At 43.0% G+C, this 25379-nt stretch overlaps 1 protein-coding gene across 1 annotated transcript; it reads right to left on the bottom strand.

Moving 5' to 3' along the window:
• Window positions 1–10805: 10805 nt before the first annotated feature.
• On the bottom strand, window positions 10806–15806 carry Arl14 (ARF like GTPase 14). Its single transcript, XM_076932502.1, has one exon. The coding sequence runs from the start codon at window positions 15668–15670 to the stop codon at window positions 15092–15094; it is 579 nt and encodes a 192-aa protein (XP_076788617.1). The 5' UTR covers window positions 15671–15806; the 3' UTR covers window positions 10806–15091.
• Between the last annotated feature and the right edge of the window lie 9573 nt (window positions 15807–25379).

The following is a 25379-nucleotide window of genomic DNA, read 5'->3' as shown; positions in this document are numbered from 1 at the left end:
TCCCTATTCTCCAGGCCTTCTATTATTTTAGGATACATTTATGATAAAAAACTCATTTTTGTTAAACTTATTCTCTGTTTCTTAGCCATGCTTAGACTCTTGAGTACTGTAGGAGAGTGTTTGATAGCAGAATTATGCCTTGGCTTAAGAGAGAATTACATTGTAGAGGTACAATGAAGAATTCTCATCAGTCTCATTGGGGCTCAGTTATATTCTAAGGCCACAGTTAGTGTTTTTCACAATTAAGGTAGCTGAGGATGGAGAGATGGCTCGGTGGTTAAGGGTGCATACTGTTCTTGCAGAGGACCTGAGTTCAATCCTAGCACCCTCCTCAGGCAGCTCACAACTGCCTGTAACTCCAGCTCTAGGGACATTTTAAGTCTTCAAGAATACCTGTTAGTATTCTGTCTAAACTCCACCTCCACAGTTACTTGGCCAGTTACCAGGCCAGTAGGCCTGGTCCACTATAAAAGGAGCTGCTTGCCCCCTCCCCACTCTCTTACTCTCTTACTCTCTTAATCTCTTACCCTCTTACTCTCTTACCCTCTCTCTCTTACCCTCTTGCCTCTCTGTTCCCTCCCCCCTTTCCTCTCTCTCCACATGGTCATGGCCCGCCTCTACTTCTCTACTCCTCTGCTTCTCTACTTCTCTCTCTCTTTCTCTCTGCCTCCACTACCCTCCTGGCTCCCCTCCCCATGCCCTCAATAAACTCTATTCTATACTATACCAGTGTGTGGCTGGTCCCTCACAGGAAGAGATGCCTCTACATGGGCCCACTGAGACATCCCCTTTCCCCTACCTCTCCACACACCCACAGAACATACTCTCTTTATCTTTTTATAAACACTTCAATACCGGCATATGCAAGCACACACCCATACAGAGACAAGGAAATACAATTAAAATATAAAACAAAGGCCAGGAATTGTGGCACATTCCTTTAGTCCCAGCACTCAGGAGAAAGAGGCAGACAGATCTCTGTAAGTTTGAAGCCAGCCTGCTCTACACAGTGAGTTTCAGCCCAGCCAAGGCTACCTAGAGAGACCCTGTTTCAAAAAGGAAAACAGAAAATTCATAAATGAAATAAAAATGATTGAAGTGGCTGGTGACGGCTTTGCGGTTCGGATCTCTCCCGTGTAACTGGGGGGTGATAATTACCCTATAAAGTTGTGTGAGGGTACAAAGAGACAGCATATAGAAAAGTCTAGGGCACAAGTTTCAAAGTTCCAAAGCCTTAAATGCACGTTGGCTATTTTAGCCTTTGTAGTTCTTACTATGAAAACTTAGTCACAGCGCCCCCGTATGCCCATACATTGTACTACTTCTGACAAAGGGATCTCCCACATTAATGCACTTCAAATGAAAAATGTAGGGAATGTCGTTTACAATCACATTTTATATGTGAGAATAAAACAGCTTTTAAGAAAATATGTCTTGTCTATGACTAATAAAAAAAAATCAGAACATAGAAACACAGAAACAAGGCAAAGGGTCCTGAGTTCAAGGTCATCCTAGGCCACAAAACAAGAACCGGAATGGCAGGGGAATGACAGTGGGTAGAGCAATGGCTCCTTCAGTGAAGCCCTTGCTGAGAACCTGAGTTAGATTCCCAGAACCCAGCTAGGAAGACAAAGCAGAGTGGTGGTGCACGCTACTCCTGTCATCTGAGACAACAGGACCCCTGGGGCTCACTGGCCAGCCAGTCTAACTGAACTAGGGAGCTCTCTCCATTCACTGAGAGACACCCTGAAATATAAAAAGAAATGAGGATGGAGAGATGGCTCAGTGGTTAAGAATACTCGTTGCACAATTATAAAAACCGATGTTTCAATCCCAGGAACTATGTTGTTCTCTAAGCACCTTGTCAAACGTCTATAACTCCATCTCTGAGAGATCTGATGCCCTTTTATGGTCAAATGTTCACACATGTTGTGCATACACAAATGAAATGGGGCCAAGCCTCCAAGCCTGAAAACCTGTTCAATCTCAGGGGCACATACAGTGGAAGAATGGAAATAATGGCTTCAAATTGTCCTCTGCCCCGCCCCCCCCGCCCCCCGACACACACACAAATTAGTCATACATAGCATGTGCACTCATGCCCGTAACCCCCAAACACTAAATAAACCAATGTAATTCTAAAAACAAATAAATGAAACATGTATTTCAAGCATAAACAAGGAGGGAAAGAACAATTAAGACACACTAGTCTCCACAGGCCGGTGCACACAGGTGCATATGCACGCATGCACACACATAATAATGGTGCTTTGTTAGGTCACAGGGACAGAGGAAGCTAGAGGCCAGCTCACCCTAGGCTGTATAACTAGACCTTGTTACAAGAAGGAATGGAGAGAGGGGAGAAAGAGGGATGATTGGAGAAGAGATAGGCAGAGGAAGGGAGGACTGGGTCTCACTTTCTGTGCTCACTGTACAAAGCTTAGAAAATTGGAATTACCCATAATGCAACTGTCCAAACGTTTCCCATGTTTGTATTTTCTAAGTAATAATAATGGGTTTTAATTTTACAAGTTGAAATCAGCGTGTCTGTAGAGATTAAATTTTAGAGTAAAGGAAAACTGCATCTTTTGCTTTTAACTGACCAGAAATGAAACAAGATTAGGAGTTATTTCCTGTGGTGAAAAGCAGATGGTGTCCTGTCACCACAATCTCTCATGTTCCTTATTAATAGACAGTTAAAGTACACAGAATGCCAGTGGGGAAACGGCTCAAAGTGAAAGAAACCCAACCTGGTTTAGGAACACCAGAGCATTTTGTGTAAATCAACATGTCTCTATGAAAATAAGTTTACTGTATTAGAACAATGAACATTTTCTTAATGCAAGTAAACAATTTAAGGTTATTTCGTGTGTGTGTGTGTGTGTGTGTGTGTGTGTGTGACTTTTGCGGTAAGAAAGTAGAGAATATACAGGTGCACAATTAAAGGTACTCAATTACTTTAAATTTTCTGTATACATGTGTGATTGTATATGTGTACACCACATGCATGCAGGAACCTATGGAAGTCAGAGGAGAGACTCAGATGCCGTGGAATTAGAGTTGTTGATGTGGCTGCTGGGAATCAGAACCCAGTTCTCTGCAAGAGCAATAAGTGGTCTCAGCCTCTGAGGCATTCCTCCAGCCCTGTAATTGGCTACCCTTGGGCAACACAAAGGAAAGATAAGAGAGAAGGGAAGGGTTACAGGCAGGAGAAGTGCACCAAGCTTCTCTGAAAGGCCTTCTTCATATAGTTTGGAGTTTTTGTTGTGGGATCTTTTGTTCATTCGTTTGTTTGTTTTTTATTGTGAGATAGAGTCTCCATATGAAGCACTGACTGGCCTGGACTTGCTAAATAAGTCAGTCTGAACTGGAATTCACAAAGACTCACCTGTCTCTGCTTCCCAAGAGCTGAGACTAAAGGCAGATACCATTACATCCAGCTTTCATTTGGACTTTGGAGATATATATATATATATATATATATATATATATATATATTCTAGAAACTCAAAACATTTAAGTAATATTAATGCAAAAAGATAGAACTAAACCTTAAAGTTTAAATAGGAAAAAAAACTAAAATCAGCATAAACCCAGTCACCCACAAAAATCAATGCATGTGACTATGAAGCACAGCATTGTGGGTAAGAACAGAAAGAGCAATAAGTAAAACCCTGGCTTTCCTGAGTGGGCTGGCTACAGCTGGGGTGCTGGCACAGTGGTTCCGTAAATATTTTGTTGTATTGTAGGACAACACAGAGAAAGTGGATTGACACCTTTGGAGATCAGGGTTCTTTGTAGTCCAAGGGGAGAAACAAATAATAAATGGACAAAATAAGAGAAACCTCGATAGTCTGGATTCAGTGCATTGGTATTAGTACATGCATATACACATACATAGGTGTGCACGTGTGTGCACCCATGCATACATGCATACATGCAAGTGTGTGTGACAGTAAGTCTTTGATTCCACTTTTCTACCTTTCTCTCAACTAGTGATGGGTGTTCAGTAGAAAATGAACAGATAGCATGTTTGTAATGTTTGGCTTCTAGATATATTCCTCAACAAAAGAGACCAAGCAAGGCTCTTCGGAGAAATGATGAGTTTCAGCACTGAGGTAGCCAGGCAGGGCAAGGACAAGGACAAGCTGAGAGTAAGCTCAGTGTTTCTTAAGCAAGGAACTGCTCAGAGGACCCACTGGTTATACACCGCAACCAACTTACAGGATTCTCTCACTGGGAACATTTGGGACGGTTTAAGTATCTAAGAATAATGTCAAAGAGCACACTGGGAATGATTTACAATGAAGGGTTCGGTCTACCATGTTTTCTCAGAAAGAGGCTACAGTGAGCCCTGCACAGCAGCTGGGAGCCAGTGAGTAGAGGCCTCCATGTAGCCTTCCTGAAGGCTTTTTTTTTTTTTTTTTTTTTTTTTTTTTTTTTTAGCTGAGAGAACACCTGCAGAGCAAAGTTGTGGGCCTGAGGCTCTTCACCAGACCAAAGAAAGGAGAGAGGAGGTAACAAAATAAAAAGGCTTCGCTGCCAGGCAGAGGGATTTGCAACCCTTTGCTGCCAAACTGGAACAATAAAAGTCCAGTCATTTTTTCTGTCTATGTGAACATATCTGGGTCCTGGGCAATGGGTTGACCTCTGTGTGTTTATAAACTATACAAATCAAAATCAGTGTGTTAATTTTAGAATGAATGTAAACTGTATCTTTTGCCTTTAAATCGCCTCAAATGAAGCTATGTGCCTAGGAGGGGTTTCCTGTGGTAAAAAAGATGGTTTCCTGTCGCCACAATCTCACTCTCGTGTGTTCTTTATTAAGGAACAACTAAAGTAAAATAGACTCTAGTGGAAAAAACCCTCGAAGTGAAAAAAAAAAAGCAACCTGACTTAGAAACGCTGAACCATTTTGTGTAAATTAAGAGGGGTGTGTGTGTTAGAATAAGCTCATTGTACTAGGACAATTAACATTTTCTGGAGTGCAAGTAAATACTTATTTTAAAGTTACTTCTTCTGTGTATGTGGCCCAGGCCCTTTGATTCAAGCCAGGCTACTCAAGTCTGCTCTTCATGCACTTTCACTTCAGCCATAAAAATCTAAGTGTCCCTTCTGTGTGTGGGGTACAGGAACCCCGAAAGAGATAAAGCACATGTTCAGTTCGCTACCAAAGCACTCAGTCTAAAAGCTATCCCCAGGCTACACTCTGCTCACTGCAGAATCCCACTGCTACTTTCTTGCATTGTGGAGGCAAGTCCCAGCTTTAGGCAACCGAGCGATCCACCAGGATGCAAGGGAAAGGATAGACAGTGGGTTCTTTGCTGTCAGGGGAAGTTGTCTACACGAGCTGAGAACTGGAAGCCATGGAGATACCCACCTTCCTGAAGAGACTGTGGAGGTCCTATCTATTATCCCTGGGGAAGCAGAGTGAAGGGCTTAGATAGCACCAGAGATGCACAGCATGGAGGGAGGAAGTCAGAGCTGGGGAGTCTGCAGTGCTAGATGACCTTAAATTACTCACATTACTCCTGTGTGGAGAGAGGACTGGGAGAAAACACAAGACTAGGCCCAGTGGACTTGAAAAGCAGGAATACTAAGTTCTGTCTTGCAGAGTCTTCGTTTCCTGGATGTTCTGTGCTGACTCTGTTGCTCATGTAATAGATAAATGCTCATACAGACCCAACCCCATCAAAAGAATAATATTAGGTGGGGCTGGTGACAGAGGCCTATAGTCCCAGCTACTTGGGAGGCTAAGCGGGGTGGGGGGGGTGGGGTTGGGGGGAGGGGTGGATCCTAAGTTCAAAGCCAGCCAGAGTTCCAAAGTAAAATCAAGGCCAGCTTAGGCAAATTAGTGAGACTTGGTCTCAAAGTAATAAGTCTTGGGGGATATAGCTTAAATGTAAGTGTTGCCCAGCTAGGGCACCTTAGGGCCTGGGCTTGATGCCTAGGACTGTGATCACCCTAAAGCAGCGGTTCTCAACCTTCCTACTGCTGTGATCCTTTAACACAGTCCCTCTTGTTGTGATGGCCCCCAGGCATAAAATGATTGTCATGGCTACTTCATAACTGTAACTTTTACAACTGTATGAATTGTAATGTAAATATCTGTGTTTTCCAATGGCCTTAGGCGACATCCACCCAGAGGGGTGTGACCTACAGATTGAGAACCTCTGCTCTAGAGAGAGAAAGAGAGAAGGGGAAAGACAGGGAGAAAGGGAACTGAGAGGAGCAGAGAAAAAGGGAGAGGGAGGAGAGGTTGAGGATAGAGGGAGAGGGAGGGAGGGAGGGGGAGTAAGAATGAACGTTAGAAACGGGTAACAATGTTGGTTGCAGTGTGAGGTCCCTGACCACCGCCCCTACCACACACACACACACACACACACACACACACACACACACACACGCTGAGGTTCTGTTGAACATGTTGGGTGGCCACTGGGAATTTCACTTTTCTAAGCAGGTTTCAGGCACTGCTGCAGGTGCTGGAAACTTGAATAGCACTAGATTGCAAAGCACTCACTTAAAGGATCTGTGATAACAAAGCGTTTTCAAGTGTGCCCATGAATACACAGCGAGGAGGGATTACGGAGAATAAAAGAGACTCAGGTACGGGTCATTTGGTGAGAGGCTATGGAGGAACACAATACTCAGAAGGCCTCAAAATATTTATCATATCAAATGCATTTCAAAAGTACTTATGAAGAGCTGCTTGCTGTGTGGAGAAAGTTAGAGGCCACTACTGCAAATGAAGTACTATTGTATAAGTGCCGCGGCCGAGACAGATGGACGTTGTGACTCCCTTACGGGTACAGTGGGAGGGACGACTTTATCTGTAGAATACTCTAACTAAAAATGCTTATCCAGAGTCTAATCCTAAAGCATCAGACAAATTCAAACAGTGAGGCATTCTATAAAATCCGAGAAACCAGAACCATCGGCAGTCACCCATAAGCGCCAACTGGGAGCCCGAGGCAGGATCATATATCCTTGACAAGCCTGACAATCATGACAACCTAGCAAGACTCACCTAAAAAAAGAAAATGTGGCCCAAACTTTTCAAAAGTTTCTGGGTAGTAAAAAACCAAGAGAATATTCCAAATGAAAAACCAATTACAGTAGATCCTGGGTCAAACTAATTCTATAATTGATGACCTAGAGAAAATTTTATTATGAACTGTTAAATAATATTTAATAATACATAAAATTGCTTATGTCATAGTGGTACTGCAAGTAGACAGAGGTTGCATCTGAGGAAATATGTGGTGCTGTACTTTGGCATGAGGAGTGAGGACCATTGCAACTCTGAGTGCATGTGCCAGTGTGTGCACATGTGCCTGTGTGTGTGTGTGTGTGTGCACGCGAGTGTCAGTGTGTGCGTATGCCAGTGTGTTTGTGTACATGTGCCAGTGTGTGTGTACATGTACCAGTGTGTGCGTGTGCCGGTGTGTGTATGTGCATGTGCCAGTGTGTGTGCCAGTATGTGCATGTGCCAGTGTGTGCATGTGCCAGTGTGTGCATGTGCCAGTGTGTGTGTGCATGCGAGTGTGCCAGTGTGTGAGCATGTGTGTGTATGTAAGAGGAGTAAGGGAGATGGGAAGAGAAAGATGGGCAGACAGATAGACAAGACAGACAGACAGCACAAAAATATGACAAAACTGTAATGTTGGAAAATATAGTTAGAAAATAAATGTTAAATTTACTTTTGTTTCGACTTCTCTAAATATTAGGATTTTTTTTTAAGCTAAAGGAGAAGTAAACCCTGTCTTTCCTACCTGTTCTAGGGCGACTCAAATGGATAGGTGTAGGGAGAAAGGTCAGAAGGTATCTGTAAAAAACAGGAGGCTGGGGGAAGGAAGGTTTGGGTGTGTCAGATAGAAGCAAGAGACAAGATCTAGTTTATTGGGGTAATTTCCCAGCGGTGCTTCCAGCGACTTTCAGAACCAAACAGCTCACCACAAGGACAGTGCTTATTCGAGTCACAGCTCTAGTTGAGAAAGCCTACTCTGAGAGGCAGAATGGTCTTCCTAAAAAACAAATGGCAACAAAGCAGAATTCCCACCCAGTTTGGCGTCTAGAGTTGGAGCAGAGCGCACTGCCCTTGGGTAGAGCAGGCATATTTGGTGTCCTGAGCTGGAGCAGCCGATATTGTTCCCACGCTCCCCTTCCAAAGCTTGACAAGACTTACTTCAGGGTTCAGATCATTTTTTTTTTATGTTCTACAAACATCTTGTAAATAACTTTTGCCCTACACATAATTCTAGAATGTAATAGAGAAGAAGACAAAGTCCCCAGCTCCTTACAGCTCACCTTCTAGAAAGAAAAACAGAATAAAGAATAAGAAAGTCAGCTGGTTGATGGTGGAACATGCCTTTAATCCCAACCCTGGGGCGGCGGAGACAGGTAGGTGATCTCTGTGAGTTCTAGGCCAGCCTGATCAACAGAGCAAGTTCTAGGACAACCAGGGCTACACAGACACACCATGTCTCAAAAACAAAAACAAAAAAACAAAAAAAACAAAAAAAAAAATCCAAAACAAACAAAAAACTAGTCAACAGAAGATAGGGTTAGAGATATTGAGATGGGAGATTCCTCCCAAGAGAATTTGGGAAATATCTCTACACTCTTAGTTGTATAACTAAACAATTTAGATATACAACTCAGATCTGGAGAGATGATGGCTCAGAAACCCTGAGTGCAATTCCTAGATCCCACTTCGGGCAGTTCACAATTCCTGTAACTCTGGCTCCAGGGAGCTGCAAACCCTCTGGCCTCTGTAGGTACCTGCACTCGTGAGCATATACTAGACACGGACACTGACACGGACACAGACAGACAGAAATAAGCAATTTGAAGACTCCAGGGGAGTGTATCCTGAGTAGGAGAAGCAGGAAGTTCACGGGCCCTGGGGCAGTCATGAGCTGGAAGTAACAAACAAACATGGAGGCAGTATGGCCGAAGGGCAAGGATTAAAAACCAGGAGTGGGTAAGAGGTCAAGTAAATAAATGGAGGCAGTTAAACTAAGAGAAAGATATAATCTGATTTTCAATCTTAGAAAAGCCTCTGGGCAGAATTCTTGTGAAGAACAGGGTTACCTAGTTGAGAATAGAAGGGGTTGTAGTGGAGAATGATGGGCGTTTGTAGTAATGGTGGGAATGGAAAGTGTTCAGAGAACATGAATTTTGAATGTAGAGTTGATACTATCTGCTGCTCTGCTGCTGGATGCAGAGGTGGGGGTGGAGGGGTGGGGGCTGGGGGGGGAGCTATCTTCTGTGTTTGGGGGCCGAAAAGCTTCATAGACCATAGTTCCATTTGCATTGCAGAACCACCTTAAATGGCAAGATGTTTATGTGTCACATATTGTTTAACTCACTCTTAATACTTACTAGCTATCCTTTATTAAAGACTTGAAGTCATGGGACTAGGGTTAGTAGCTACTTGATCAGTCTCCTTGTGTGCTGTTGGTAATAGCTGTTATGTTCCTGTGAGGGCTTCCCCTCCCCCCTTTTCTGAGAGAAGTTTTCATGTCTGCCAAGATAGACTCAAACTCACTGTGTATGTAGTCAAGGATAACCTTGAACTCCTGATTCTCCTACCTTCACTTCCCAAGTGCCGGGGTTACAGGTATGCACCACGGTACCAGCAGTATGCATGGCTGGGGAGCAAACGCGGCACTTCAGATTGCTAGACAAGTACAGTGCCAGCTGAGCTATATCCCAAACACACCCCGTACCCGACTGGATACAGGCCTTCACGTAGCCCAAGGTTACCTCTGACTCCACCTCCCTAGTTTGGGGATTATGGGAGTTCATGCTCAGCTCCTCTCCCCTTCTATGGGGATTGAACCTAGGACTTCACAAATAGTGGTCAAGAACTCTACATCCCCAACTGGTCCCCGTCTGAATTGTGAGGGGACAAAATGAACAATTCTGAAAATGCTACTCTTATATTTAGGTCATCTAAGAACTGCCTTTATATTTGTATGCTTTCTCATGTTTGGTGCCACTTAACCCAACAATATTAACGTTTACTTTAAATATTAACATAATTGTTAATATTTAACACTATGTTAACACTGCTGGACTGAAATCCCCAAAACATTATTAGATTATGTTTTTGCTTTATATACCCAGTAGCACTGCCAAAGGAAATGACTCTTGGCTGTTTCTTTCAATCTTTCTGGACAGAGACAAGTTTAACATTAATATAAGTTAGTCAAGCAGAGTGTGGTAGTGTACATATATAATCCCAGAACTTGTGAGGTAGAATCAGAGGATCAAGAGTTTGAGTCCAGCCTTGGATACATTTAAGGCCAGCCTGGGCTACAAGAGACACTGTTTCAGAAAGCATTGTACTTGTACAGACTCACAGACTTCCAGACCTCTGATCAAAAGCCACCTTGCATGGTGGTCAATTCTTCTCTTTCCTGTCCGCTCCCATCCCCCACCTCCCTGTGGTTTCTCCAAACAGATATGCCTAGGTCTAGTGGCTTTCAGATGCACTTTGTTCGAGGGGCATCTTTGACTGATGAGACACTCCTTTCCTCCCTCATCCAGGCCCACAGGCCTGGTCCAGTTGATCAGCATATCCACCAGTAGTTCCTGCATGGGCCCGATCTAAAGAAAGCCAGGTCATCACATCACACACAACCAAATAAAGTCCATAAGCCCTGGCCAAATCACAAACCCCAAAACCACATAAATGGCAATACAACATGTCTCCCATCAAATTCACTAGTCTTAAAGAAGCGTTCTTTCTGATGAGAACGACCTAGATGAATCCCAGGACACATAATTATTAAAAAGTAATAAATTTTATTGAAGAATTCGAGGAATTTAAAGAGGACTCCAAGAGGATAAAGAAACACTTATTGATGTCCAAGGTAATACAAAGACTCGGGAAATGAATGAATGAAAAAGTAAGTATGGCTGGTTTATCTATTTATCATTCTTTACTCTGTCCCGGAGTAATTACTTTTACTTAGAATATGTAGAAGAGAAAACTGAAATGCTTAACTGTTAGTTACCTACATCTGAAAAGTGTGAGAATTATACTCTTCAACCCTGGCGCTGTTCTGCAGTGGCGGCTTCTCAGAACTGCCAGGTCCACAGCCGCACGCAGTTAGTTCTGCCCCAGTAGACAGCAGGGACAGGAGGAGAGCTAAATGGTGTTTAGGATTTCTGCTCATAAGTAGGTTCTGGCTGCTTTTGTCTCAAAGCAACTATGTGAGGTGATAATTTGCTACACTATAAAAACCATTTCACAATGTCCATGTCACCTAGAGCATCATATGGTAAACCTCAGATATACACAATAAAATGTATTTAGACATAAAAAATGCGCAGATGAGACACCTAAAAGAATGCATTACATAGAACAAACTAAAGAACTCTGCAGTGGGCAGAGCATACTCTACCAGCTCAATGGTAGAGTGTCCACCTAACATGTCTGAGGCCCTGGCTTTATTCTTGAGTACCATTCACACAACAAATAAATGTATCCTTCCCCCAGGCAAGAGCAGGCCTGAGAGACCTTGTTTACCACAACAGACCAAGTGATAGGATCTAGGTGGAGTTACCCACCTTGGCTCCACAGAACACAGAGGCAGAACTGCCCCCGGGCTTGCCTTGAGACATCTCCGGCCCTGATCTAGAACGGATTATGGATTATCCCACCCATCTCCAGCTGAAACCCGGAGGGGTTTGGGGTTGGGCCTTTCCCTTTAAATTGAGAGCTGAACATTAAAGCTTTGAGCCTTGATCAGAGAGAGCTTTGTCTTGGCTTCATCTCTTCTCAACCTCCGTCCCCTTTCATTCCCAGCTCTCCTTTCAGGTGAACCCAGTTGATTAGTGGCTACAGGCAGCTATAAATAAATAAATAAATATGTATAAAAAATACATAAAATTTATAGTAATAAACATCAAAGTATGAGTGTGCACAGCCTCTTTCATCTACTAGGGAATATTTTACTATTGTCTATAACTTGTCTTCTACTCTTCCCTTAGTGTATCAGGGATATATCCTTAGTATGTCAGGGGGAATCCTGTTCAGGGGGTACACATGTGCGTGTGTATGTGTGTATGTGATATGTATGTGTGAATGCACATGGTATGTGTGGTGCATATGTGTATGGTGTGTGTATGTGTGCACAGACATAGAGTGTGTATGTGTGCACAGATATAGTGTATATATGTGTGCACACAGATAGTATGTGTGTGGTATATTTGTATATGAAGTGTGTACACACATATAGTTGTGTGTGTGTGTATAACAATTCACTCACCCATGTTGTTGGATAGAGAAGAGAAAGTCAGAAGACAGAGCAGGAAGGGGAATGTTGAAGGGGAAACTGGTGAAATTGACATTAAACAGCTAATAAATGGTGGGAAGTGGATCCTGGGTAAAGCATGACCAACCTTGTACATTTCTAGAGAATATAAACACAGATTTTGAGGAACACTTGCTGTTAAGGGGAGAATTTCTAACGACAGGAAGATACTACTTTATCAATTTGCCATACCTTAAGAATATGCATGCCTACTACACCAAGCACACACAACTCAAGCTTCTAAGTGTTTTCAAGATTTAGTTATTCTGCATTGAAATAAATGAATGACTCTTAATTTTAAGATTAAATTAAAAACAAATTATAAGGGAAGATATGTATGAGGCTTCAGTCAGTTTGTGAGACTCAGAAAGAATTCTGCTCTGAAGCTTTGACATCTTCATCCCAGAGCTCCCTGAAGTCAGAAACAAATTGTTCTACGTGTTTCTTACATTGGTTACTATGCTTATCTAGTATTCATGGGGTTTATCCCTAAAAATTTTTCTTGTTATAGAATCCATATTCCCTAGAGTTTTTCCACCCCTCTGGTATTTGGGATCAAACCCAGAGCATCCTGAATTGCTGGCACAGTCACTCTACCAGTGAGCTACACACCGGCCCCAGCTCTTTGTGTTGGAAGTTCACTGAAGAGAGCAGACACTCCTGAATTCCAGTCTTGACTCTGCCAAGTTCTCAGTTAAAGTTAATGAAAAAAAGAGAGAGCATGGATTTTAAAAAGAGCAGGGAAGGGTATATGGGAGGATTTGGATGGAGGAAAAACAGGGGTGTAATGATGTAATTATATTATCATCTCAAAAACAAAAGAAAGGGGGAAAAACCATAGTAGTTGGCTGGAGAGATGTCTTAACCAGTGAAGACACTTGCTGCTAAGCCTGTGACCTCAGTTTAGCCCCCAACACTCACACAGTGGGAGGAACTGACTCCTCAAAGTTGTCTTGTGACTTTTCCACCCCCAACACCGTGATATGATACATTTTTAAAAGGGCTTGTGTGTGTGTGTGTGTGTGTGTGTGTGTGTGTGCAAGATTTGGCATCACCTTGTTCAGCCTCAACACTCACATCTGTAAACTGAAATAACAACGCCTAATTTTTTTTTCCCCTCATAGCAGTTGTAGACCCTGAGTGAGATCTGAGAAGCTGTTTATCCCAAAGACTGCTCTACACAGTTTCAACCCAAAAGCCGCCATCATTACATGTCTCCTTCACTTGAGTCATACTACAAAGCACAGGAGGGTCTTTGCTGAGCAAATATCAGAGCTACAAGGAGAGAAGAAAAATGTAAAAAGCAATCTGGGGGCCTTCACCCTCGACTTGTCTTCTTTGAAGATTTATTTTCATTTTTACGTATATGTATGTAAGTGTGTCCCATGTGTGTACTGGTGCCCAGAAGAGGGTGTCAGATCATTTGGAGCTGGGATTACATGCAATTAATTGTGAAGCACGGAGAACTAATCAGGAACCCAATGCAAGTGTGCTGGAAGAGCAGCAAGTGCTCTCACCTCAGAGCCACCTCTCCAGCCCTACACTTATTATGCCTTTATTTTCCCCTGTCGTCTTACGATTCATAGCCATTGGGGCTGCTACGGAGCTCAGTGGCTTTATTCTACACCTCAGGAGGCTGGCTGGAGTGGAGAAGAGGCAAGTGTTAGTTACAGGGCCTCTCTGGGAGCTCTGCTCCTCTATTGGAGATTCCAGATCTATCCTGAGCTCCTTTGCTGCTCGCCTATCCACCCCTTCTCTTGGTTGTAACAGCTTTGGGGATTTCTCTAACTATGGGAAATCTTCTTGATTAATGTACACGTGTGTGGGGTCCCTGGTAGTTAGATAGTCCCCTTCAATTCCATCTCTCCTAAGAAGTGTTTCCTGTTTCCCTGGGTGTTTCTCATTTGATAACATGTGTCAACTACTGCCAGTGCTCCAGCTGCCAGCTTCATGTCACTTCACCCAGTGAACTGCAAGGTCTCTGAGAACAAAGTCTGTCCTGGCTTCCTGCTTGGTCCCTACCAAGAGCACCTGTGTTCCTGGGTGATGGGGCCGCTAAGCTGAGTTCCACTGCAGCGGGTCCTAAAGTGGAACACTAAACTCAGAGTTTACCCTGCAGGACAATACTTCCTCTAGGCCACTGATGTGAAGTTCTTTGTCTAAGGAAGGGGTGTGTATGTGTGTGTTTTCAATGCACGTTGTTTGAAATGCTCAAAGAATTAATTAAAAAAATATGTATTTTAAAAGATAAAGGAAGTTACCAGCAATAGATTTCAAAACACTGACAGCTTGGGGGGGTGGGGGTGGGGTGTTTCTGTTTACAAAACAAAGATTTTCAAAAGTTTAACATCCACAATGTAAGCTTCTTTTTGTTGTTTTCCCGCTACTCAATTACTACCCAAGAACAAGGTAGAAATTCAATGCCTGTAACATCTGGGAACTATATGAGAAAATCCTAACTATATAAGCAGACAGCTATTTAAACTTTAGTGGTCATACAAAATTAATAAACATTTATCCGACTCTAAACATAACTTTCAAGTCATCCAACGCGTTTTAACCTTTACAAAATATAAATTCTTCCTTTTCAATGATCATTACCCCATAGTTTGCTTATAAAGTTCCTTCTTTAGCTGAGCAGGGTGGGGGAAAAAATTTCCCCCCAGAAAAGTTTGCTGACTCTGCAACTTACTTTTTTTTTTTTGTTTGTCCACTTTACATGGGAAATAAAACAGAATTCCCATTTCCACTTCATCATTGTCTCATTTCTGCTTGAAGAATGCTAAGGTCTCTCTTGTCTTCAGGTGGCTTTTCACAAACTCAGTTAATTTCCTGAACCCGTCATCCAGCCCTTCGCCGGTGACTGCACAGCAGGGTTGCACATACCAGTTCCGGTCGCTGCACAGCTTTTTCACCTTGAACATCCTGGTGATGTCTTCAGCGCTCAGAGCTCCCGGCAAGTCTTGTTTGTTGGCTAATATGACGACCGGCCTGTTTTTGATGTGTTCGTTCTTCAAAATTTGCTTGAACTCTTTGCGAGAGTCCTCCAATCGCTTTTGGCCTTCGGAACAGTCCACCACATACACCAGCCCGTGCGTGTTCTCACAGTAGCAGTCCCAGACAGTTCGCATCTTCTCCTGTCCTCCAACATCCCACACCGTGAGTGTAAAACCGCTCTGCAGCTGGACCATTTCCACGTTGAAGCCGATGGTTGGAATGGTAGCAAGAGTCTCCGCAAACTTTAACCTGTAAAGCAGAGTAGATTTCCCCGCGGAGTCAAGTCCCAGCAGAAGAATGTGGGCTTGCTTGCTTTTGAGGTTTTTAGAATTCAGCAGACCCATTTTAGGCTTTTTCTTCTTTAAAGATCTTTTCTTTCGGCAGGAGACAATGTGTCCTTTCCAGGTCTTGAATGTAAACGTTTAGGAAAAGAGAGTAGAGTGCCACAGTTGTAGCAGGTGCCTGTCTTCGTTTATATTGTAGCTTATCAACTTGATTATAGGCAAACAGTGTTTTATTTGCAGTCCCAGCCAATCCTGAAGAATCTGTGGGAGTAGCCAACAGGTATCGCAGTGGCTCAAAGGGGACATTCTTTGTGAGTGAGTAGAACTAGGAGTGGCCGGGTGCTGCAGCTTTATTCATTCTCTCAGGTCCAGTAGTCGGAGGAAATAAAAGAGTGCACAGGAACCCCACTGCAGAATGAACACAACCTTTTGTTTTAACCAACTTTAAGTGAACTTTTTGTGGATCTGTCTTATCCAGTTGTTAATAAGTGTCAGGGCTGCCTAAATGCTTGGGGAGTTTATCTCCCTCTTGGTATCTAAATGCTTCCTGTTACCAGATTATTCAGTAGAAACTTTGAGCCCTTCCGGGTTATCGTAACCTTGATCTCAGAAGCAGAGCATCATTTCTGAATCTTCGGGCAGGGAACTTTCACTACTGACAAGACCAGATTTCCCCGGGGAAATTTTATTTTTTTACCCAAACACTTTTCAATAAAACAAACTCCTCAAAGATGGCAAGCTGAGTACACACAGGTATCTGTCTCACCTCCTCCCCAACACATCATGATAAAAGGAACAAAGTCATCAGAGTCCAAATTTTGACAAATGTTCTAGAAGACAGAAAATAGGCCCACTGGGATAGAACTGAAGCAGGGGGTGGGGGTGGGGGAGGGATGTGCTGGATTGGGAAGAGCAGAAAATAAATATATTCCTAAAACAAAAAGCTGATAATATAAAAAGGAACTCAGAAAACAAAGACAAACTCCTGAAGAACTTAGTTTTAAAAGTAGACATCTTAAAGCCAGGCATCTATGCATGCCTTTAATGCTAGCACACAAGAGGCAAAGGCAGGCAGATCTCTGTGAGTTCAAGGCTATCCTGGTCTACAAAGTAAGTTGCAGGACAGCTACAGAGAGAAACCTTGTCTCAGGGAAGGGGTGAAGTAGAAGCTCTCTGATAGGTTAAAGGTAAACATTAAAGGAATATATCAGAAGGCAGAGAATGAGAAAAAAAGAAGAGCCACCTGAGTCACATTTCAATGACAGAATCGTATTTCTCAGAAGACAGAAAGCATGCCAACAGAACACTGAAGAGGAATTTAATCCAGCAACATGGCTCTTCTGGCAAGGGATCACATCCAAAGATCTTCTAGGTCTGTGTGATTCAGCTAGAATATAGACACACTCTGGATTACAGTATGATTTGGCTGGAATGTAGACATGCCCCTAATACACATCTTTAATCCCTAACAATGAAGATGAAGTTAGTAAAAGGAAGCACCCATGTTTGAAGTAATATTTAATTGAGGGGCAGACAAAGTGATGAATAAGAGAAAGATTTGACAGAGTGAGTTAGAGATAGGATACATCCAACTCACAAGAGAGCAGTTGGGAAAGGGAGGCAACTTAAGAACACAACAGAAAAAGACAGGGGTGATGTGATAAGGGCTGTGTGTGTGTGTGTCTGTGTGTGTGTGTGTTTCTGTCTCTCTGTGTGTGTGTGTCTGTGTGTGTGTGTGTGGCAGTTTTATAGGGACAGGTGGCAAAGAGAACAAGATAGACACAGAACAAGCCAGAGAATTTGAAGGAGCCAGAAGATTAGAAGTGATTGTCAAAGTGAGTATGAGGCCAAGCAGAGCAATTCAACAAAAAGCCTAGAGAAGCCAGACTGAATCAGTCTGTTTAGAAGGTTAGATTGTATGGAGGCTAGAAGCTTCCAGGCCTAGGCCTAAGGATGGTTAGAACAGAGAAAGAAATGCTCTGGGCTTCGCCCAAGCCATGTAGTGTATTCAAATAGTTTGGGAAGGCTCTCATCTCATCCCTCCATCTTGGGAAATAAAATTGACATTTATATAACACTCTCAAATAAAAAATATGCAAGTGTTTCCTGGTGCTAAAGGATGAACTCTCAGGCTGGGATGCTCAGTGGGTAAAGGTACTTGTTGCACAAACCTCAGTGACCTGAGCATGACCCCAGAACCCATGGAGGTGTGGAAGGAGAGACCCAACCCCATAAAGCTTTCCTCTGATGTCCACAAGTACCCGACGGCATGTGTATGTGCATGTGTGCGCATGTGTGTGCATGTGTGTGTGTCCAAAACATAATTTATTTTAAAGAAGTTTTAAAATAAAGAATTGTGATCTCTAGATAGGAAGAATACCTTTAATGCTTAACAATATGACTTTTATGAAAAAACTTGAGGCATATGACATACATGTTTTATTTTTACTGAAAATTTTATAAAAGAAAAAAGTTTGGGGTAGGCTACTATATGGACAAAAAATACACATATAAAGAAATTAGGATCTGAAAAGCTGGCCAGCATTTAAGAATACTTGTTGCTCTTACAAAGGAATGGAGTTTTGCTCCCATCACTTCCTTGGGCAGCTCACAGTACCGACAACCTCAGCTCTAGAGTGTCTAGCATCTTTTGGCCTCCTTCAGCACCTATACAGTGAAATACATGTATACATTCACAAAAGTTTAAATAAAAAAATATACAAGTGCTTTTAATTTGGAATTTTTAACCAGCTCCCTATGTCTCAGCAATAAAAGAAATTCAGACTCATCCTACTAGCCAGCAAGCCAGCAGATAGATATGAAGGCAGATATGTTATTGATAGATAGATTGCCTACTCTGTGAACCATGCTTTGATAGATGCCAACTGACAAAGACAAGTTAGATCAGCCTTTAAACCTCTTTCATTGAGGAGAAGATGAAAGCTATACAAACAATGAAAGAAACATAAATGGGAAAATGATACATTCCATAAGAAAAGTTAAACTTAAGTGTCAGCATCTTCCAGGATTGTTTCAGAGTGGAAAACAACAAGGAATTGAGAGAACTTTGAAAGTTCAACATATGCCGGGCAGTGGTGGTGCACACCTTTAATCTCAGCACTTGGGAGGCAGAAGCAGCCGGATTTCTGAGTTCAAGGCCATCCTGGTCTACAGAGTGAGTACCAGAACAGCCAGGGCTACACAGAGAAACCCTGTCTCGGAAAACCAAAAAAAGAAAAAAAGAAAGAAAGTTCGACATGTAATCATCGTAAAGATACATTACAAAAACAAGCAAAAACAAAACAAAACAAAACAAAACAAAAACCCACCAATTAAAAAAATAAATCAATGAAACAGCACCAACCAGGTATGTGGATCTCTGTTAGTTTGAGGCCACTCTGGTCTACGTAGCAAGTTGCAAGCTAGCTAGGTATACATAGGATACCTATGATACCTATGTATACCTAGGAAAAAGGATAAATAAATTCATAAATAAGCATAACTATTGGGTCAGTTGATTGTGAGCTATTTATTTAAAAGCACTGTGCATTGTCTGGGACTGGGGAGATATCTCAGTGGGGAATGTGCTTGATGTGAAAGCATGAGGTTCTGAATTCAGTTCTTGTGGGAAATGGTGTGGGGGCTCATTGGCCTTCCAGTCTATCTGGAATAGAAATCTTCACACTCTGTGAGAGATTATCTTGAAAAATAATATGGCAAGTAATAAAGGGAGATACCCAAAATCAATCTCTGACCTGTGTGTGCACATGCTCTCACACACACACACATACACACACACACACACACACACACACACACACACACACACACACAGAGCCATTGGTTATCAATGATAAATTTCTTGAGGGCAATGGTAGAATTGTGGCTATGAAATAAGACACCCTTGTTCTGAGAACATATTCAACAAGAGTGATAGCACCAATTGAGCCAATGTTCTGCCACAGATATGCATCTGTGTAAGGGAGGGGAGTGTGTGTGAATCTGGCCGCAGTTTGCAGCCGGCTGGGTTAGGTGAGTAGCATTGGATTCTTTGTACTGTTGTTGAAGGTCTTATTTTTCCCTCCAACTTCCTTCTAGGCTTGAACATTTTCAGAATGACTTACTGAAAGAAGCTGAACTGGAATGAGCTGATCAAATCAGGCTGCCTTCACAGGCATAATTCAAGTTCCAAAAGTGAGTAGACTTCTCCCAAAGGCGAACTTGGAGATTCTGAATGCCACCTGAGCTCTCTCCGCTCCATACTCTGAACAAGTTAAACATAACAGAAAGTTAGACACCTACTTTATATTAAACTCACTGATGTGATCTTACGTAGTCCACTATTGGTTCTACAGCAGCTTTTGTTTGTCTAGGCCACAATGAGTGTATAAATATCTTTTATTCTCCAGATGTAATTGTCATCCCGTATACTTACTGTTGAATAAGCTCACCCTTTCTACTTCTTTCTGAACTTTGGCTGCCTGATTCAACTCAGCTGTTTTGGCTCAAACATCTCTCCAAACTGACTGATTTTAATCTGGCTTCTTTCAGCTTCTCAGGGAATTGTTCTGCTTGGCCTCTGGAAATTTGTTCTAATCTTCTGGCTCCTTCTCATTCTCTGGCTTCAGCTGTCTCTGCTGATCTGTACTAAACTGTGTGGACTCATGAATGAACTCAACTCCACTGCAATGCACTCACGGCACTGACTCCTAACTCTCTCTCCCTGCATTGCTCTTAAATAATGAGAGTTGGGTACATTCTATATCTGACTCATTCTGTCAAATCTTTCTCTGATTCATCACTTTGTCTGCCCCTCACTTAGAATTCACTTCTCAACATGGCTGCTTCCTTCTACAAGCTAATCTTACCTTAAAGTTGTATACTAAGGGTGTGTCTGCATTCCAGTCAGAGGGGTCAAAAGAGTGGTGGGTCTGCATTCCAGTTGGATCACACAGACCTAGGTCTTTGTATGTGACCCCTTGCCTCTCTGTAACCTGTTGCTGAATTAAAATTCTGCTACAGATGAGGATGGTGCTATGTCCATGCCTCTACACTCATTCATATCAAAGCACAGGTCCCTTTTTAGTGTAACTAAAGAAAAAGCAGTAAGTTGGGTGAATATCACAGCTCATTGACTTTCTTTTTTATACCAGAGAATAGAACAATTTCTGTTTATTGTCCTACAAATATTTCAACATCTTTTGATCCCCTCTCAAAACACATATGAATTTTCTTGTCCCAGATAAAACCAAGGGAAAGCAAGCAATTTGGTTATTTGCAAGTTTCCCCTTCTAAGTGAGATTCAAGCATCCTTGCTTGGTTGGCTCTTCTTTCTTGTTTAACTTCTTTGGGTCTGTAGGGTGTATCATAGGTATTCTGTACTTTGTGGCTAATATCCAGTTATCAGTGATTACATACTATACATGCCTTTTGGGGGTCTGGGTTACCTCACTCAGGACGATATTTTCTAGTTCTATCCCTTTGCCTGCAAAATTCATGATGTCCTTCTTTTTAATAGCTAAAAAGTATTACACTGTGTAATTGAACCACATTTTCTGTATCCATTCTTCGGTTGAGAGACACCTGGGTTGTTTCCAGTTTCTGGCTGTTATGAACAGAGGAGCCATATATCTGGGTCTTCAGGTAGAATTATTTTCAATTTTCTGAGAAACTGCCAGATTGATTTCAAAAGTGATTGTACAAGTTTGCAGTGCCACAAGCAATGGAGGAGTGTTCCCTTTCTCCACATCCTTGCTAGCATATGCTGTTCCCTTTTGACCTTAGCCATTCTGATTGGTGTAAGGGTGGGGGAGTCACAACCTCTCAGAGGAGAAGGAGAGGAGGAATGGGAGGAAAGGACTCTGTGAGGGAGGGAGTGGGAAGAGGGCAGTGATTAGGATGTTAACAAATAAATGAATGAATTAATAAAAAGAAAAAGAAAATATCCACAACCTGCTGCTAAGAGTAACATCCTTCTTAGTCTTCCGTTTTGTTTAGTTCATATACTTTAGTTTCTTTATTGTTTTCTTTTGAGACAAAAGTTCCATGTGACTCAGGCTAGCTCCAAATTTGCTGGGTGACTGAAGATGACCATGAATTATTCTTTTGTTGTTTGTTTGTTTGACGAAGGATCTCAGTATGTTGTCCTGGCTGGCCCGAAACATCTTATCTGGAGCAGACTGACCTCAGACTCACATACTTACTTCAGCCTCCCAAGAGCTGGGATTAGTGATTTTATGTGGTGCTGAGGTGGAGCCCATAGCTACCTGCAGGCCAAGCAAGCCCTCTACCGACCAACCAAGTTACCTCCTCAACTTCAGTCCACCCCCTGCCCCACTTTTTGGGGTTTTGAAACAGGATTTCATTTGTAGCTCATGCTGTCTGAAACTCACTATGTAGCTCAGGCATCTGGAATCCTCCGTGGTCCTCCTACTTTAGCCTCCCAATTGCTGGAATTACAGGAATGAGCCACTGCAGCCGGCTCTCTTAGGTTTCCATTTTATGGAAAGCAAACTTTTCTCCGATCAAGTGGCTTTTACACCTGGTTCTCAGAAGTGTACTCTGATCCATAGCAACAGACACTCAGGACGCCATGAAGAGTGGCAGAGTCCACTCTGTGCACTTTCTTCTCAGCGCCATGTCCTCAGACAGAACCAACCCTTTCACCACCACCCACATCCCTAAAGGTCCACATGGGTAGACAGGCGATTCTACGTTCAAGTCGGCCTCTTGTGCCCAGTAAGCAATGCATGGTGTAAACAGAGGGGTGCCAAGATATTACTTAATATGTTTACATTAAACACATGTGAAAAGATTCTCTATAGAGCCTATAATATAGTTGATATTTTCCCCTCGTTTATGATGTGATTTTTAATATTAGCAAATATTTAAAAACACCTAAGTGGTGCCCCCATGCAACACACCCTGGGAGAAGGAGGGCAACCAGAGACCTGCCCGTGACATGACATGCGGTGTGGGCCAGGAAGTGGGAGCCACAAGAAGGTGCATGTATGTGGTGGACACATGGAGAAGAAAAGGAAGTGGAGCCATTTAAGCATTATGAAGAGAGAACATGGAAGATGAGAGGGTGGAGAACAGTAGCCTTTTGTCAGTAGCCAGCTCTACCACCTGAGGCCATGGTGAAGTGCCAGTCCATGCTGCCACTGAGAGCCATGTCTGGGTCCCTACAATGGCAGGTGTCTGTATCGATGTCAGTGGCTCAAGTTAACACCAAAGACCCTGGTCTGGGCAGCTGCCTGGGACCAAGTAGATGTCAAAGACTGTACAGAACTGGCCTTGACTCTCACTGGCTGAGCTACTCTGGGGAGATGCCCCCATCTCTCACCCGCTGTAGTACTGGGGAAAACAGACCCGAAAACCTTGCCTGGGTAGCACAGTAGAACTGGTTGGGGGTGAGGGAAGGGGAATGGGGGACAGGGAGAGCTCACCTTAGTGGTATAGATAAGGGAGAGCTGGTAAGTTGACCAAATTATGCCCACCCAGGCCCAGATCCAGGGCTTTGAGTTGACCCATGCCAAAATCTACCTCTTCTATTAACTGTTGGGGCATAAGAAGGGGCTGGTCTTGCTGATCTAAAGCTGCAGGATCTCTGTGACACAGGGCAACAGGATAAGAAATGTCCTGGAGGGGATCCAATATTGATGGTATAACAGAAGCCAGAGGCCTTGAACCAGACCAATGACTCACTGCAATGAACATTTGCAAGTAAAGATGTGTGGACAAAAGGGTATACTGTGTGACACACTGCAGCTTCCACGAGGAGATATTTGCACTTTAGGTGTGTGGTTTTTTAATTTTTGTTTTTTTATTTTCTTTTGTAGGGATGTTGCAAGGGTGGGCACAAAGGGATGGGGAGCTGAGTGGGACTGGCATCATGATGTAAAACTCATGAAGAATCAATGAAAGGTTTAAAATAATACCTTAAATAATGAGATGCTGGAGACATGGCTCAGCAGTTAAGAGCACCATAGTGCTCATCCCAAGGACCAGGGTTCTAGTCCTAGCACCCACATCAGGTGCTCATAGCCACCTGTAACTCCAGCTGTTACATGGAAATCCAGCTCCTCCGGCCCCTTCCAGTACCTGCCCTCACTTTCCCAGACTCACGCACATAATTAAAAACAACAAACACTAGTCAGGCATGATGGAAGCAGCATTCAGGAGGCAGAGGCAAGCAGATCTCTGAGTTCCAGGCCAGCCTGGTCTAAAGATTAAAAGCTCCAGGATAGCTAGGGCTATGCAGAGAAACCCTGTCTCAGCAGCAACAACAAAATATGAATCATTTTGAAGATAACTAAAAAAATAGCCCTGAGTTTTAGCCTTTTCCAATCGAGGGACAATGTGATGATCGCCATGAGAGTGTTTTATTCTTGAGAAAATGTGTCACTTTACACTGGTTAGTTCCCTAGCACTCCGAGTCTCACCCACCCTTCCAGTCAAGTTAAAATGAACAGAGGAAAACACAGCACAAGAGAGACAGTCTGGTGCTACGTGGAACAGGAGTAAGGCCATCACACCTTATCCTATGAAGACGAGGGATTTAAGAACAGTGACTCAGGCACCTCTGACCTCAGCAATACATAAAGCAGCCAGTATTTTCTGAAGTCTGGCTAGCCAGCAAGCTGCAGGGGGCAAAACAAGACAACAACAACAACAACAACAACAACAACAAAAAACCCCACAAAACAAAACACATAAACAAACAAACAAACCAACCACTACCAACAACAAAACAAACAAACAAAATAAGGAAAACAGGACTCTATAACCCAGACCAACAATAACCTAACTGGTTCCCTTTCAGCTTCACTGATAAAACCATGGCTGGCTCAGATCTCCATTGCTGTTCATCTGAATTAGTTAACTCTGTGACAAGCACTAGCTAACTACTGTTTGCCAAATAGCTGAAAGTCCACTCTTTAAGAAGTAACCGAAGGCAGAACATTCTCTTTTTTTTAACTTTAAAAGTGGGGCTGGAGAGATGGTTCAGAAGTTACTGTGCTTGTTCTTCTTCTTCTTCTTTTTTTTTGGGGGGGAGGTGGTTTTGTTTTTTTTTTGTTTTTTTTTTTGTTTTTTTTTTTTTTTTGACAGGGTTTCTCTGTGTAGCCCTAGTTGTCCTCACTCTGTAGACCAGGCTGGCCTTGGACTCAGAAATCCACCTGCCTCTGCCTCCCAAGTGCTGGGATTAAAGGTGTGCGCCACCACTACCCGTGCTTGTTGCTCTTCTAACGCCCACTTGGGTGGCTCATGATTGCCTGTAACTCCAGCCGAAGATGATCTGAGCCGCTCTACGGCATCTGCATGTGTTTGTATACATGTGGCACACACATGTATACACACAAATTCACACGTACACACATAAATAAAAACAAGTATTTAAAACCTTTGAATTTTATTTTTTTTAAGTATTTTAAGTGTTTACATTTCAGCCATTGTTCCCCATCCTGGTCCCCTCTCCAACAGTTCCTCATCCCATTCCTCCTCCTCCTTGCTTCTGAAAGGTGCTCCCCACCCCACCAGCCCTCCTGCTTCCTCCTCCTGCTCAAGTCTCTGGAGGATTAAGCACATCTTCTCCCACTGAGGCCAGGCCAGGCAGTCCTCTGCTACGTAAGTGCCAAGGGGTCTCGGACTGGTCCATGTATGCTCCTAGTTGGTGGCTCAGCCTCTGAGAACTCCCAGGGATCTGGGTTAGTTGAGGCTGTTGGTCTTCCTATGGGTTTCCTCCTCTTCAACTTTTTCAATCCTTCCC

The sequence above is a fragment of the Arvicanthis niloticus genome, chromosome 4, assembly GCF_011762505.2.
Source record: "Arvicanthis niloticus isolate mArvNil1 chromosome 4, mArvNil1.pat.X, whole genome shotgun sequence".
NCBI classification, from domain to species: Eukaryota; Metazoa; Chordata; class Mammalia; order Rodentia; family Muridae; genus Arvicanthis; species Arvicanthis niloticus.
Note: the sequence above shows the minus strand (reverse complement) of the source record. Positions and strands in the feature narration are given on the sequence as shown.